The sequence below is a fragment of the Mercurialis annua genome, linkage group LG5, assembly GCF_937616625.2.
Source record: "Mercurialis annua linkage group LG5, ddMerAnnu1.2, whole genome shotgun sequence".
Classification (NCBI taxonomy): Eukaryota; Viridiplantae; Streptophyta; class Magnoliopsida; order Malpighiales; family Euphorbiaceae; genus Mercurialis; species Mercurialis annua.
In genome coordinates this window covers 45956625-45973725 of record NC_065574.1, presented here as the reverse complement: position 1 = coordinate 45973725, position 17101 = coordinate 45956625, and the positions used below count along the sequence as shown (strand labels likewise).

At 32.3% G+C, this 17101-nt stretch overlaps 1 protein-coding gene and 1 long non-coding RNA gene across 3 annotated transcripts; one reads left to right on the top strand and one right to left on the bottom strand.

Moving 5' to 3' along the window:
* Positions 1–6373: 6373 nt before the first annotated feature.
* LOC126680002 (uncharacterized) lies at positions 6374–7149 on the bottom strand. Of its 2 annotated transcripts, none has more exons than XR_007641019.1 (2): positions 7025–7149; positions 6374–6905 (listed from the first exon to the last, which is right to left on the bottom strand). XR_007641019.1 is itself a non-coding variant. In XM_050375029.1 (2 exons), exons 1-2 carry the CDS (start codon positions 7098–7100, stop codon positions 6527–6529), a joined length of 402 nt encoding a protein of 133 aa, XP_050230986.1. In that variant the 5' UTR covers positions 7101–7149; the 3' UTR covers positions 6374–6526. The 2 variants fall into 2 exon arrangements, 1 of the variants encoding a protein (XP_050230986.1); XM_050375029.1 differs by having other exon boundaries at positions 7078–7149.
* A 3528-nt stretch (positions 7150–10677) lies between these two features.
* LOC126680004 (uncharacterized) lies at positions 10678–12925 on the top strand. The gene is made up of 2 exons (XR_008790655.1): positions 10678–11121; positions 11362–12925. It is a non-coding gene; the product is annotated as an uncharacterized LOC126680004 (long non-coding RNA).
* Positions 12926–17101: the final 4176 nt, after the last annotated feature.

The following is a 17101-nucleotide window of genomic DNA, read 5'->3' as shown; positions in this document are numbered from 1 at the left end:
TGTCGGTTATGGCGATGAAGACACAAACATTGTTACATATGATGATGATGTTGATGTCGATGATGAGGAAGTGCCTCATGAAATGACAGAATATGATTTAATTGAATGATGTGTTGAGTTTGGGTCAACATCGAATTTGGAAACGAATGGTTGTGTCTTGGACTAGGCAATATTTTCTTGTCCTTGTTTTTTCTTGAAAATGTTATTTTTTATCTTCTAATAAACATGTCTAATTGTTGAGTTTTCCTTAATTTTTCTTTCTCGGTGATTCAACTTAAAATAGCATCAAATACTGCATCAGATAGCATGTAAGACATTTATATTCCATTGCTGTTTCTTGAATTTCATGGGCTTTTTTGGTTGTTTCTAACTTGAGCTCTGTTTTCTTTCTTGAAGTTCATAATGAAGAGCAACCACTTCTTGGTAACTGATTAGTGTCTCGAATCAGCTCCGAGGAGGCGATTGGAACAGTGATCTATACTCCAGTCATCGCACAATACTATCTAACTCAAACAAGTAAGAGACTTTTTAAAGATTGTTATTATGTTTTGCCAACTATCTAAGTCGTCCTGAATCAATATTTATAAACTTATAATCAACTTTGTTGGGAGGATCTAAGCTAGTGTTGCAAATGATTTTTGTTTATTGTTTAGACTTACAAATTTTGGTATTCTTTTTAAAATATCTTATAAATTAACATAATGTATTTGACCCTTCAATTTGGCTGATGTAGTATTAGGTAGCTGAAATGACATACTGTATGTGCTAGCAAACACATATAACTGATAGAAAAAATGACAGTATTGCTGTCAATATATATGTTTTGCTTTTGATATATGGGCTGATTTGTTTTGTTTCTCTATTAGCCCAATGATGTGTTCTAGATTAATTTAGATGATATGTAAAATCTAGAACATTCAAGTATTTGTACTAATTATAAATAGCTTTGTAAATACAATATATTTAGCTTTTAATCCACCACAAAAACTCTGCTCTCTTTTTCATTTTCTGTCTAAACCTCCTACAATCTGGTATCAAAGCTTCTTGATCTCAAAGGGCTAAAACCTAAAAAACCCACATTCCTCTTCTCTTCCAATGGCTTCCAGAAAATTCACTCCACCACCACCACCCATCTTTAATGGAGAAAACTTCCATATTTGGGAGGTGAAGATGAAAACTTATCTCAAAGCTTTTGATCTTTGGGATGTTGTTGAAATAGGGCAAGAACCAGCTCCGTTGAGGCCCAACCCTACGCTTGCACAAATCAAAGAGCATAGTGAACAAGTTGTTAAAAAAGATAAAGCTTTAACTTGCATTCACTCTGCTTTATCAGATGTGATTTTCACAAGAATCATGACTCTAGAGTCACCTAAAGAAGCATGGGACAAGCTTAAGGAGGAGTTTGGTGGTAGTGATAAAACCAAAAGAATGCAGGTGCTTAACTTGAGAAGGGAGTTCGAAATATCAAGGATGAAGGACTCTGAAAATATAAGAGACTACGCCGATAGATTGATGAAGATCGTTAATCAGATTAGACTACTGGGTGAAGAGCTTCCAGATAAAAGGGTTGTTGAGAAAGTTCTTGTTAGTTTACCAGAGAGATTTGAAGCCAAGATATCTTCTTTGGAAGAATCTAAAGATATTTCTCAATTATCTTTAACTGAGCTTGTAAACTCCTTGCAAGCATTCGAGCAGAGGAGAGCCATTCGACAAGAAGAGATAACAGAGGGAGCACTTCAAGCAAAACACAACTATAAAAAGCAAGTGAGCACTGGCGGACATAAGATTTCTGGAGATAGAAAAGGAAAAGAGAAGAAAGAGGGCAATAGCAGCAGGAATGGAGGAAGAAAAAGGTACCCTCCATGCCCTCATTGCAAAAAAAACAGTCATTTAGAGAGTTATTGTTGGTGGAGGCCAACGGAAAAATGCACAATATGCAGTCAGCTCGGTCATATAAACAAAGTATGCAAGAACAACACAAATCAGCAAGGGCAATCAGCCCATCTTTCAGAACAGCAGCATGAACAACAACAAGAGCAATCTGAAGAACAACTCTTCGTTGCCACTTGTTCCATGGTCAATTCAAATTCTGAATCATGGTTAATCGATAGCGGCTGTACTCATCATATGACTAACAATGCTGATTTGTTCAAAGAAATTGATGAAAGCCATTCATCACGAGTTAAGATTGCGAATGGTAAATTTGTTGCAGTTAAAGGAAGAGGAACTGTCGAGATATGCACGCCGTCAGGTAAAAAGCTCATTCCTGATGTCTTATATGTGCCAGATATAGACCAAAATTTGTTGAGTGTTGGGCAAATGCTTGAGAGAGATTATGACTTGCGTTTCCGTAACAAGTCATGCACCATAAAGGATCCATTCGGCAAAGAGCTGATTACAGTCAAAATGCAAAAAAGGACCTTTCCAATTAAATGGGAAGATTCTGATTTACAAGCATGCTCTAGCACTCTTGATGAAACACGTCTTTGGCACAAGAGGTTTGGCCACTTCAACTTTAACTCTTTAAAATATATGCAAAGCAAGAATTTAATTAAACATATGCCTGTTGTACATGCTGTAAATGATGTTTGTGAAGTGTGCCAATATGGAAAGCAATCCAAGCTGCCATTTCCCAAAAATTCAACATGGAAAGCCACCGAAAAATTGCAGCTTGTCCATACTGATATTTGTGGTCCAATGAGGACAACTTCCTTGAATGGCAGTAGATATTTTCTGCTTTTTATTGATGATTTTTCAAGAATGACCTGGGTGTATTTTTTAAAGCAAAAATCTGAAGTGTTTCAAGTGTTTCAAAGGTTTAAAGCTTTCGTTGAAAACCAAAGCGGAAGCTTAATTAAGGTGCTTAAATCCGATAACGGCACTGAGTATACTTCAGATAAGTTTAAACTGCTTTGTGAAGAAGCCGGTATTCATCACCAGCTCACTGTGCCTTACTCACCTCAACAAAATGGGGTTAGTGAACGAAAAAATCGAACAGTCATGGAGATGTCCAGATGTTTGTTATTTGAAAAGAAAATGCCCAAAACTTTTTGGGCTGAGGCTGTCAACACCTCAGTTTATTTACTCAACAGGCTGCCTACAAAAGCACTAAATGGCATGACTCCTATTGAAGCTTGGAGTGGAGTTAAACCTTCAGCTCATTATCTGAAAGTTTTTGGATGCATTTGCTATGCATTTGTGCCAGAAATTAAAAGAGACAAGCTAGAGAAAAAAGCTGAAATTGGTATCTTTATCGGCTATAGCAATCAAAGCAAAGGTTATAGAATTTTTAATTTGAAGACGAAGAAGATAATGATTTGCAGAAATGTCAAATTCAATGAAGATGCAACATGGAATTGGGAAAGAGAAGCCATTGAACCAGTAAGTCAGATTCCAATTCTTGATAATGCTCCTAATGAACAAGATGCAACCTCAAGTGATTCATCTTCAGACAGCGATACTGAAGTTCCAGTTAGAGGTACTAGATCTCTAAGTGATATTTATGAAAGAAGCAATGTTGCTGTCATGGAGCCGGATAATTTTGAAGTTGCTGTTAAGTCAAAATATTGGAGAGATGCAATGCAGGAGGAGCTGCGTATGATTGAAAAAAATGAAACATGGGAACTTGTTGATAGACCAAAAGAAAAGAAAGTGATTGGTGTACGATGGGTTTTCAAAACAAAATTGAACGCAGATGGTTCAGTCAATAAACACAAAGCAAGGCTGGTCGTGAAAGGCTATTCTCAACAATTTGGAATTGACTACTTCGACACCTTTGCACCAGTAGCAAGGCTTGATACCATTAGGCTTCTAATAGCCATGTCAGCTCAAAAAGGTTGGAAAATCTTCCAACTTGATGTTAAATCAGCCTTCCTAAATGGGTATCTTCAAGAGGAAATTTACGTCGAACAGCCTCCGGGATTCATATCTCACGGGCATGAGGATAAAGTTTATCGATTGAAGAAAGCTCTTTATGGCTTAAAACAAGCCCCAAGGGCCTGGTACAGTAGAATTAATGATTATCTATTGGAACGAGGCTTCAGTAAGAGCATTAATGAACCAACTCTTTATGTTAAGAAGATTTTTAATGATTTGATGATTATATCGTTGTATGTTGATGATCTCCTAGTGACCGGCAGCAATCTGAATCAGATACAACAATTTAAGGAGGAGATGCAAAGCTCGTTTGAGATGACTGATCTTGGTGAAATGACGTATTTTCTTGGTATGCAGGTACAACAAACTCAACATGGAGTTTTCATAAATCAAAGCAAGTATGCTAGAGAAATATTGAAGAAGTTCAACATGTCTAATTGCAAATCAGTCTCAACTCCTTTGACATATGGAGAAAAGTTTAGCAAAGAAGATGGAGCTGAGAAGGTTGACGAGACTTTTTATAGAAGCATAATTGGCTGCTTGATGTATTTGACAGCAACCAGACCTGATATCGTCTATGCCACAAGTCTTTTATCAAGATTTATGCAAAGTCCAAGTGAAATTCATCTTAGAGCTGCTAAAAGAGTTCTGAGATATTTAAAAGGGACATTTGATTTTGGTGTTTTCTTTAAGAAAACAGCAGAATTAAAGCTAAAGGGCTACACCGATAGTGACTGGGCAGGCTCTCTTGATGACATGAGAAGCACCTCAGGCTATTTGTTTTCATTCAATTCAGGTGTATTCAGTTGGTGTTCTAGAAAACAAGACACGGTAGCGCAATCCACGACTGAAGCTGAATATATTGCTGCAGCCAATGCCATTAATCAAGCAATTTGGATAAGGAAATTGTTGGTTGAGTTGAATCAAATTCAAACTGAGCCTACTACTATCCTATGTGACAACCAATCTGCTATTGCAATTGCTAAGGAACCAGTTTTTCATGGAAAGACCAAGCACATCAAGATTAAGTATCATTTTGTTAGAGAAGCGGAGAAAGAAGGAGAGGTTCAGCTTGTTCATTGCTATTCAGAAGTGCAGCTAGCTGATTTAATGACTAAAGCCTTGCCTAAAGGAAGATTTGAAGAGTTAAGACAACTACTTTGTGTTTCCAGCAATTCTGTCAAGGAGGAGAATTGATAGAAAAAATGACAGTATTGCTGTCAATATATATGTTTTGCTTTTGATATATGGGCTGATTTGTTTTGTTTCTCTATTAGCCCAATGATGTGTTCTAGATTAATTTAGATGATATGTAAAATCTAGAACATTCAAGTATTTGTACTAATTATAAATAGCTTTGTAAATACAATATATTTAGCTTTTAATCCACCACAAAAACTCTGCTCTCTTTTTCATTTTCTGTCTAAACCTCCTACAATAACAATCTTGTATGCAAATTAGTTTTAGTTCAACTGCCTTGAATACAATGTCATGATTACTAATAAACTCAGTGTTCTTGTTTGGACAACATATTAGATTCTCATGCTTGAAACAATATTAGAGGCTGAATGTAGTAATTAAAAATATCAATTCCTTTTAGGTGTTGGTGATAATGAAAATTTAGTGATGCCTGGCTTAGGTTAAACAGGTGAACAATCAAGAAACAGATGTATTCAATACGTACTCTTAGCCGGTATTTATATAACTAATAGTTGATGCCATGAATTTAGACTAAGAGATTATATCATTGTTTTAAAAAAATGCGATAATTTATTAGACAGAAATTAAGATTAATTGCTATTGTAGAGTATTGTCGTTTGAACTTGAGAAGTATTGTCGATTGTCACCTTTCTCAAACTCTGGATTAGTTGTGGTTGATGCACTATTCCTTTTGATTGGCTCTCTCTATTGTAATATTATACATGTGGTTATATCCTTTAGCAGCAACATTTTTGGCTAATTTTAATCTTTATGGCAGCAAATATTATTGCTGCTAGTTGTGAATTTTTGGCCGCAATTATACTTGTAGCTAATTGTAAACTTTCAGCAGCAATTTTAAATGTGGCTAATTGTAAACTTTCGGCAGCATTTATACTTATGGCTAATTGTGAATTTTCGGCAGCAATTATATTTGTGGCTAATGGTGAATTTTTCGCAGCAACTTTTATTGTTACCATTGTTATGTTTTCAGCAGCAATTTAAATTTTGTTACCAATTACTTACGACAACGTTTTATTAGCAGCAACATGCCACAATTTTAATTTTTGCTGCTATATGTTAACAGCAGCAATTTTATCACTTTTTGCAGCAAAAAAGTTTGCTGCTAATTCCAGTATTCCTTGTAGTGTAATGTCTTTAATTTTTTTTAAGTAAAATTTTAAAAGAAGAAATATTTTTATATTTCGGTAAAAACAAAAATTGAACCAAACCGAACCAAATTCGTTTTTTAAAGTTTGGTTTATATTATCAGCTCTCAAAGTATCTGTGGAGATATATCTCATCACAATAAATTAAAAAGTAAAATTACATATATATGAATCACACATTTTTATATATCACTCCTCCAACAAAATAAGTGAGTTCAAAGTAAACAAATTCTAAGAATGAAGACATAAAACATGACTTATTCTGAAAAAAGAACAATACAATTCTATTTGATGATAGAAAACAAAGTTTGTAAGAAAGTAAGAATCAAAACAATAGCAGCAAAAACCTGAGAAGCAACCACCAATGGAGTCCCAAAATAGTTGTGCAAATAAGCTGCTCTCCACTGCGGCCAATTGTGTTTACGATAGTTGTTCACATCCCTACAGAGGTTAAAATAATAGAATTTTTTCACATGGGCATCGATGTAGAGCTTGTTGAAGAACTGAGTTGCGTCGTCCGGATTCAGCCAGTTATCTATGATATCGCTATTGCAAAGTATGTTCACATCTTTTGTAGTGTTGATGAGATTATCGAGTAGAATTGCATAGCAAGTCACTATAGGAGAGCAATTTCTTGAACATTGTTCATAGCTTATGATGTTTCTAAAGTATTTTTGGCATGAAAAAAAAAATTAATAACTCAAATTAAAAATAATAATTTAGTCACGAAAATAAAAATACGATATTTCAGATACTTTCCGAATTAATAAATATAAAAATACCTGCGGGCTGCTAGTACAACATTATCAGAACAGTTTGAAAGAAGATCACTTACTTAAACAAGTTACAAGGCTGCATGCAGCTTGACAGAGTGCTATTATTATTTATTTTTGACAATATATATTCATGCTGATGAAACAGATAGATTTATATAAAGAATAATTATTAATTTAGCTCATAAAAATTAACATTCTGATCAATAAAAGGAAGATTAAAGAAAAAAGTTCGACTACAGGTTGCTTCAATTCTGGGTTTTGCTTTATTCTGCCATGTTTATGATTCTATGTATTGGTAAATTACTTGCGTATACTGGAGTGGATGCACTATCCAGCTTATATTTCAAGTTTAAAACCTTAAAGGAAGCAAAACCATTGGTTTATTGTTGTAATGTTAATTTTTATGAGGCCCCGCAAATTTTGGGACGTAAGAAACTCACACTTATCAATTAAGGTCCATTGAGATATGTGTCATTTTTTATATAAAAATAAAATTATTATAATAAAAAGAATAAGTAAATATTGGGTTAAAGATAATTTGTACGTTTCGGAAGATAAATCTCTGAAAATAAAACATTATAATTTGAAAACTTCGACGTAGTATTTAAAATAAATAAATGAATAATGAATAAAAGAAAACTTAATTATAAAGTGATTAAATATTTTAATTACTTTTTTATACCAATTATTGAATGGATTAGCTAAATAGATCAATTTTGTAAATTGAAATTGCAAAATGTAATGTTGAGATATTTTGAACTTTAATAGTGCTACATATGAATTTTTTCAAAATAAATTAATTTTTAGAAAATATTTTAATAAAAATACTCCCTCCGTTCCAATAGAGTTGTCCACTTTACCTTTATCACACAGTTTAAGAAAAGCAATTATTGTTTATTGGTTTTATAAAAAATTTCTTACTTTTCTTGTCATACTCCTATTAAATATAAGGTCAACTTTCAATTTACTTATTAGTGGATTTTAGATAGGGATAATATTGGAAAATTAAATGTAAAAGTTAGTTACTTTTTAAAAGTACACAAGAGTTTTGGGACAAAAAAATTTCTCAAAGTGGACAACTCTATTGGGACGGAGGGAGTAGTAATTTTTAGAAAAAATAAATCTTTAGTTGGTCTATCATAAATTATGTTTTCTAGATTTTTACTTTCAAAAATCCTCTTTTATCTTCGCTCCGGTCATCATGAAATATGGCACCAATAAAAAATAAAATAGGATTAATTACATATAAAATCACCACCTTTACACGAAATTGCAAAAATAACACGACCTTTAAAACGTGGCAATTCAGGGCACCACCTTTCATTTCTTTTCAAAAATAACACAGGCATATTTTTAGTGGCATTTTTGCTGATGTGGCGTGACACGTGTCACTCTCATCGGCTGTCCAAGTCAGCAAAATTTTATCATAAAACGTACCCATGTTGTTTTTGAAAAGAAATGAAAGGTGATACCCTGAATTGACACGTTTTAAAGGTCGTGTTATTTTTGAAAATTCATGTAAAGATGATGATTTTATATGTAATTAACCCAATAAAATAATTATACTACACCACAGTGCTTCCTTAATCGGCGTCAATTATCAATCATACTCATTATCTATCCTACCACGTAAAATCTCCCACCTCATAATTTTCTCTAGCGTAAACAACCAATAGAAAGTTAATTTTATTGGAAAATCTTGAAATTTATTTGCTAAAACATTTAATTGGACAATTTATATGAGTTAATTAGTTTAAGGCTTAATTGCTCCAAAAATCACCAACTTTTGCATGTTTTTAGTATTTGATACGAACTTTTAATTTTGGCATATAAATACACGAACTATCAATTTTTTGCATACGTAACACGGGCACCGTTTTTAACATAGAACGGCACCGTTTTTGACCTAAAACGGCACCGTTTTATACCTAAAACGGCACCGTTTTTCAACAAAAATGGAAACTTGATCATATATGCAAAAAATTGATAGTTCGTGTATTTATATGCCAAAATTAAAAATTCGTGTCAAATACCCAAAACACGCAAAATTTGGTGATTTTTTGTGCATTTAAGCCTTAGTTTAATAGTCTTTCGGTTCTTACGTAGAAAATTTTTACTAGTAAAAATTATCGCATCTATTTTATTAGTTAAAATTTTTGCCCTTTTAATTTTATTTATGCCTAATAGTAAAATAAATGCAAATCTTTACGGGTTGTAATTTTATCCAATTTTTTTAATTTTTAATTTTAACATTTCGTTGCAATTTTAGCCATTTTCTTTCATTCAATTTAATATTTTCAATCTTTCACCTACCTATTAGTTTTATTTGGCTTTTTCGGTTATTTTAACTTTAAGGCCATGTTTGGTTCAAGAAATAGGTGCGGAATGGAATAGCTATTCCGTATAAAATAACAATTTTTTACTTTGGTTTATAGAATGGGTATTCCATGAAATTGTTATTCAAAACTGCTCTCAAAATTAAAAGAATGGCTATTCTATTTCTTATGGAATAACTATTCTATTTCGTACTATTCCATTTCATGAACCAAACACGGCCTAAATTCGTTTGTATTTTCTTCAACCACCGACAAAGTTAGAAAATTTAGAATTAGATTTAATTTTTTTTTTAATATTAGAAGTTAAATTTTGAAATTTTTAAAAATAAATTTTGCAAAGGAGTTAATTTATAAATTCAACTAAAAATTAGAACAATTATTGATTAGAACAAAAATTAGCTAAAATTACGACAAAATAAAATCGGGAGCATTATTATAGAAATTCAAATTTGGATAAAATTACAACACACAGAAATTTACATGTATTTTTCTATTTGGCCTTTTATTTAACATTTTTTTAATTCTACTTTTTATTTAACATAATTTTCTCAAATAAATATTTCTTTAATTTTCATTTCCTTTCTATTTATAATTAATCATTAATAAAAAAAAAACCATTAGTAAATCATCATATTAGATGCCTTCCAAGATTTAGTCGGATAGAATAATTTTTTTTTTAGCATATCAACTCTCTTAATTAATGGATTAAACACAATTTGAATTGATCAGTGGCAATAATGTCATTTATGAAAGAAACTAAAGCTTAAAAAAAGGGAAATTCAAAGATTAAAACTAATAAATTATCACTTTTTTTTTTTTTTTGGTAAGCCCATCCGGTTTCCAAGGTTTCGCCCTGACAATTATACTTATGTCTATTCTTAGAATTCTTAGATTATCTATCTTTTGCAATTGGTAAATTTGAAGCTAATTAAGTTACTACATGTTGTGGTGAGGGGTAATTGATTTTGGAGGTCACTGTACTTTTAAAAAGTTGCAAAATGGTGACCGAACTTCAAAACGTAACATTTTAGTTACTATACTACTTGGTTATGTTAAGATAGAAGGATTTTTGGTTACCGAAGAAAATTATTTCAAGTCGATTTTTTGTTGATTGTGTGTATATATGAAATATAAGATATTATTTGTTATAAATAATCAAAATTTGATTACTACGTATGTATAATTTGACCGTAAAACACTAAAAAACCTTCCAAAATCACATATTTGAAAGTTTAGTAACCAATTTGTTACGTTTTGAAGTTCGGTCACCATTTTGCAATTCTTGAAAAGTACAGTAACCCCTAGAATCAATTACCCTGTGGTGAGACTTGGACTTGGAAATGAACAAAAATGGAGTTATAGTGACAAAGATTTCTTCGGATTTGTTGTCTATCTCTGATTGATAATTTAGCTTTGATTCCATTCTTCATTCTGATTTAAATCAGGTTAAGTGAAATTCCTATGCATTTGGAATTTAAATTCATTGTTTGTTGTTGCTGTCCTTGAATCCCCAATCAAAAACTTTTTGTAGATTATGTTGATCACTGCATTATATTGTTGATCGTTGCATGTCGAATGGCTACATGTGCATGGTGTAATGATAGTCATACATGCTAATTTCAGATTTCAATAAGTCTTTGATAATGATCTACGTCTTTGTTTTAGTAATAATGTGAGTTTTTGGCAGCTTTACTAAGATCTGCCCATGTAAAAAAAACTCATGTGATGAATTTTGGGATACTGCTCCTCACTATGGTGGCACAAAAGGTAATATTTCCTTCCAATTTTTTTTTGAAATTATGACAAATCACCCAGCCCATCGTTTTTTGATTTTAATTGGTTGAATAAAATCCATTGAACTGCTATTATAAACTGCTTGTGTATATTGCAATATTGTTGTATGGATTGTTCCTCAAAAACTAACATGCCCTGAGAAAATGAGTGTTCAGTCTGTTTATAAATGATCGAGCCTTCTTAGAAGTGCAGAGTTTGCTGCTTTTTTTACAGCTGTCTCTAGCATGATGTAGCAAAATGAGCAGGTCTTAATGAACAAGGTTAAAAGTTTGTTAGCATTACAGATTGGATCAAAGACAGGTAAAAAATGTGGATGGATCCAATATAAGGTAAAAGGGTGATTATATGGAAAAAGAATTGGGTGCTGTAATTGGAATGGTAAGGTTTTACAGATTGACAATATTGTGAAAGTATCTAAGCTGGGTTGTTTATTTGTATTTCTGGTGTTGTTAATCGCTCTATGGTGTTACCTTGCATAGATAACGATTCTGACAATGATGTTGATATTACGGAGGAAGTGTTATGGTGAAGAAGTCCTTTTAAGTTTTTCATAGCTCACAGCACCAACTTTAAGTCAGAAATATTTATTTCCAATCACTCAAAACGTAATGAGTATATTTGATCAGCTTGCTTGAGGGGAGGAGTTGCAAGGCCAACACTTCTTATGGTGGAGGTAAGGCGTCGGAAGGTCGATGGGGTGAGGCTTTTGATATTTTTCTCCCCTCAGTATATATTGTTTTATGGGACTTTTGTGTTTCTTAGTGTCAATTTAAAAAATGGTACGTTATATCAGGGAAAACATAGCATCTAACATTATGGTAAAACAATCCATAAACTGAGATCCTCATCAGCACAATAAAGAAGTGTCGGGAATCAAAGATATAATTTGTTTAAAATAGGTAGCAGTCTGGATAGTAACGCTCAGAAGTCTCGGTAAAAGTGGCTTGATTTCGCACAGATTTCATCCTGAGAGCCACATGAGATTTCTAATCGTTTAAGTCCATCTCGAACCCACCCTAAGAGTGAAATTTTTTTATTTTGGAAATAGAATAAGTTTTCTCCAATCATAAAATTTGATCTGAAAAATATTTAAAACTACATTATTTTAACATTTTAACTTAAATTAAATAAACTTTTTATATATTCATTCATCCTCAAAAATAGAAACATATATAAATTTTATTAAATAAATATTAAATTTTAATATATAAATTAAAAAAATAAATTTAAATAATGAAAGTCATTCTAAAAATGATATTCAAAGAGCCCCCTAAATTGATGTCAAAACAAATAATCATACAAACATCATGGTATAAAATTTTCAAAATTAAAGACTGGGTTCATTGACATAGGAGTAGAAATACTAATATACTTTATAATTCATGTATTACGTTTGTTTCACATTTTTTTGTACTCATTTTTGGGCTTAGAGTTTTTTGCAAGGTTCCAAAAGTTTTGGTGAGCGCTCATAGACTTAACAAGCGACACATCTTTGATTCACACTTAAAGTACAATAGCTATGACTACAACAAAAAAGCTCATTATGAAAGAAGATGTGCAAGACTTGAATCAAGCTCTACATTTATATGCCACAATCAGGCTTTTTCTATGGTTACTTTGTTTTTAGTGTATTTTGTTAATTTTTACCATTGAATGAAAGTGATAAAAACTCATCCAATGGTGAAAAGTGAACAAAGTAAATTTTAGGGTAATTAATCCTGAAAATCACTGAACTTTCGAATATTTTCATTTCAGTCACTAAACTATTTTTTTTTTTTTCATTTTGATCACTGAACTTTCATTTTTTTTCATTTTGGTATTTTTCGGCCAAAAATGCTTAGGTGGCAGCCGGAATTAATTTTTTTTAACCTGAAAAGTTGCCATATCCAAAAAATCATTTTGAAAGTTAAATTATGTATGTGTGATAAATTTTCAATGTAAAACTTGTAAAATTCGGATGTCACATGTCAACTTCCGGCTGCCACCTAAGCATTTTTGGCCTGAAATACCAAAATGAAAAAAAAAAGTTCAGTGATCGAAATGAAAAAACAAATAGTTTAGTGACTGAAATGAAAAAAGTCGAAAGTTCAGTGATCTCCAGGATTAATAATTTTAATAAACCTAATTTTTAATAATTTAATTTAATTCCACCCAATTTTATCAATTACCAAATCTAATTATCAAATAACGAGGAGCATGATAGGAGTATTTTACTCCTATATTTAGGGTCGATTTTACTCGGTTTTCATTATGTGTAGTATTGTTTTTATACATTATTTGGCGTTTTTACGTTTAATAGTGTTTGTTAGTGTTTCAGTGGAAATTAGGTGAAATACGACTATTTGGGGCAAAATTATGGTGGATTGCGTGTACGAGTAAAAAGCGTAGCTTGCGGACGAAGGAATTAAAGTTCACGAACGAGATTGAGGAAAAAAAGGGGTTGTTCCGTTCGAAAAAGAGGTTTCACGAACGGAAAACATGCAGAGTGAGCATGAGTCCCGAACGAAAAAGCCTTGTCCCGTTCGGGACTCAAGAAGGAATCAGATCTCAAAGCTTTCGGTCTACAGTTTTTTCGAACGTGAATGGTTTGTTCCATTCGGGAAAGAAGAAAATTGGGCATGTCACGAACGGAACTCTGGCTTCCCGAACGGGAAAGAAGAGAATTTGGCGTGCAGCAGACTTTGAATTGGACTGAAATTCCTACTCCAATTACAATTACAATTCCTATTACAAATTGATTTGTAATACGAATTAGAAGACTCCGGAACTTCTCCTACTATATAAAGACCTTGTACTAGACTCAATTAAAGATGTAGAATAATTTAGAATACATTAGTTTTAATTATTTTCTCTTAGATTAGCGTTTTAGTTTTATGTTTCTCAGCAGTTTATAAGTAGTTTATAATTAGTTTCTGCAAGACGATTGTTGAAGATTTCAAGCTTAATCAAGACGATTCTCTCCGAAATTGACAACTCCGGTATTTATTGTTTAATTATGTTTTCTTCTTCATCATCCTTCTTGTTTTGTTTCAGTTTTATTATGAGTAACTAAAACCCTTGTTCAAGGGTTGATATGAACTTATAAATTTGTAATTACTTGGATTGGATGGATTAGTGTTAATTCGTGTCTTAATTATTAATCTTATTGCTTGGATTAAATTAGCTACTTAGTTCATGAGTTTGTGTTTAGTTAACTAATTGAGAGATTGTTAATTAAATAGACATAGATAATTAAGAACTTAGAGGAAAACGCCGTGAGAGCGGGTTGGAATTTAGGTAGTCATTGAGTTTGCTTCATAATTATAATTTGATTATTTAATTCAGTTTTAATATTGTGAGAGCAAGTTAATAATTGATTAGCTAATTAGGTTGTGATTTTATTTGAATCTTTGAGGCTTGAGAAGGCGGGATTCGGTGCTTTAGAATAGCTCGATTCGCGATAAAATCACTAAGAAATCCTATTCCATAATTTTACTTATTTATTTGGGATTATCAATCCTTGAGCTTTTTAATCTTATTGTTTTAAATTATATTTTATTATTTGTTTTCAGTTTATATTAGTTTAATTAAATTACAAAACCCTATTGATTTTTCTAGCTAGCCGATTAAAGAATATTTGAAATTAGTGATTAAGTCCATTGTCTCTGTGGGATCGATACTTGGTCTTCCAAGTTATATTACTTGAGCGATATCGTACACTTGCGATTATTTTCCAACAAGTTTTTGGCGCCGTTGCCGGGGACAATTGCGTACTTAATAAATTAAGAGTATTATATTCTTGATTGTGTTAGCCTTTATTTTTTGTTTTTTTTTATTATTTGAGTTTTTGTGTTTGTTGGATTTTACGTGGGGTGTTCTTGTTTTTGGGTGTGCAGGAAATTTGATATTTGTTGGTTAATCCTCATTTTTTTTGGTGTACCTATTCTGAAAAGAGTAATGGCATGGAATCAAAATTATATGCAGTACCAAAATTTTCAGTATAACTGTGAAATTTGTGGGGATTTTGGTCATATTCGAGCCGAGTGTCATGCGCTCTATCCAGATTGGAATGGACATGCCAACTACATGGGTGATCAATGGCAAGCTAGTGAAACTTATGGTTGGAACGATACTTGGGAGAACTCCAATGAAAACTTTAACTTTAATTCAAGTTATCACCCATATCAAAACGAATGGGATTTCAATTCCAACTTTGATAATGAACCACAACAATCACCGGATTTTCAGCAAAATTGGAATGTGGATGAAGGAAGCAAGATTGACGAATTCATTGAGGAGATGAGAACCGGTTTCCAAAATCAAGCCGCGGTCAACCACCGTCTTGAGACGCAAATTTCTCAGTTGGCTATTTTGATTCAAAATATAGCTCAAGATGGTCTACCATCTACAAAAGAATCAAATCTAAAAGAGCAAGTAAAAGTAATTGAGCTTCGAAGCGGAAAATCACTTGACAATCCATATGTTACGAAGGTGGTTCAAGTTGACGATGTACCGATCAATAGTGAGGATGAGATGGCTGAAATTCCATATGTCAATGCTTTAGTTGGACATCATCCAACAAAGGTACATGTAGAGGTCGAAAAAGAACAGTGTGCGGATGGCGAACTTGATACTCCGATTTTCCACCCAGTTACAACATCCATGAGCTTAAATAATGAAAGTGGAGAGCAATTTGGTATTACGGTACTCTACGAGGAATTTAATAAAACCTTTGATTTCAAAGATCCTTTCTTAGAAGGATTTGATTCCGAGTATGATGGAAATAATACTAAATATATGAATATGATTCATACTCCTCATGTTCCCTACTATAATGTACACGCATACTCTATATCATCCAAGTTTTATTCGAAGGAGCCAACAAGAAAAAAAAGGGAGAAGATGCTACCAAGACGGCTTCCTCATGTTAGGTTTTATTTTTAGCAACCTTACGCGAAGAGTCAAGCTTTAGACTCTAACTAAAGCGCACTTGGGAGGCAATCCCAAGAGGTATTATTTTTCTTTCATCTTACACTCGTGTTTTTCAATTTTTGTTATTTCATTACACTGAGGACATTGCATGAAATAGTGTGAGGATGGGGGAAAAACATATCGTTTGGTTAGGATTTTTATTTATTTTATTATTGTTTGTTTTCTTAAGTTTAGTTTGTGTTTTTTTATTATTATTGTTTTTCTTGTGTTTTTGTGCTTCAGTAGATTGTATTAGGGTGTTTTAGGATATTCTTAGTTTATTTCAAGGTCTTGTATCGCTTTAAATCTTTGTCTTTTAAATATGAAAGTGTTAGTTGATTTGGTGTGTATCTTAATTAATTTGTCAATCTTAGATTTCCCCGAATCAATGAATGTATGAACGCGATTTCTTAATTCGACAATTGATAAGCGATGCTTGCTTAATGACTTAATAATTCGTTGACATAATCCGATGAAATAAGGGTGAATTCAAAATTTAGACTTGTTCAAATCGTTGAAACAAAATTGAATAACTTGATGCGGATTCATGACATGTTGATTGTTTATTTTTATAGTCGTTTTTAACTTTTGGCATAAGTAGCATAATTTTTGTAGGAATTGAGTTTATGGCATAACACTACACACTTTTGAGAGTTTTGAGCTTAATTTCCTTGTTGTGAGTGTTGATTTCGTGTTTTATTCCTAGAACTTGCTCGGTGTCCGTTTAAAGTTACACGATTGAGTTTTCAACAATTAGATGATTATGGCAATTAGGTATAACCTTTCTTTTAGACCACTTAAATAGACTACCCCTTATCCCCTAGATTACACCAATTTGAGCCTTAAACCTTTTTATTGTTTTTACCATATTTTACCATTTACCGTTTTATGTTTTACCTCTATTGTTTACCTTATCGACTTAATATATTATTTGTTATGACTATGATAAATATAGGTGATTAATAACTCGAGATTAGTGAAAAGAGAAAGTGAACTACATTGT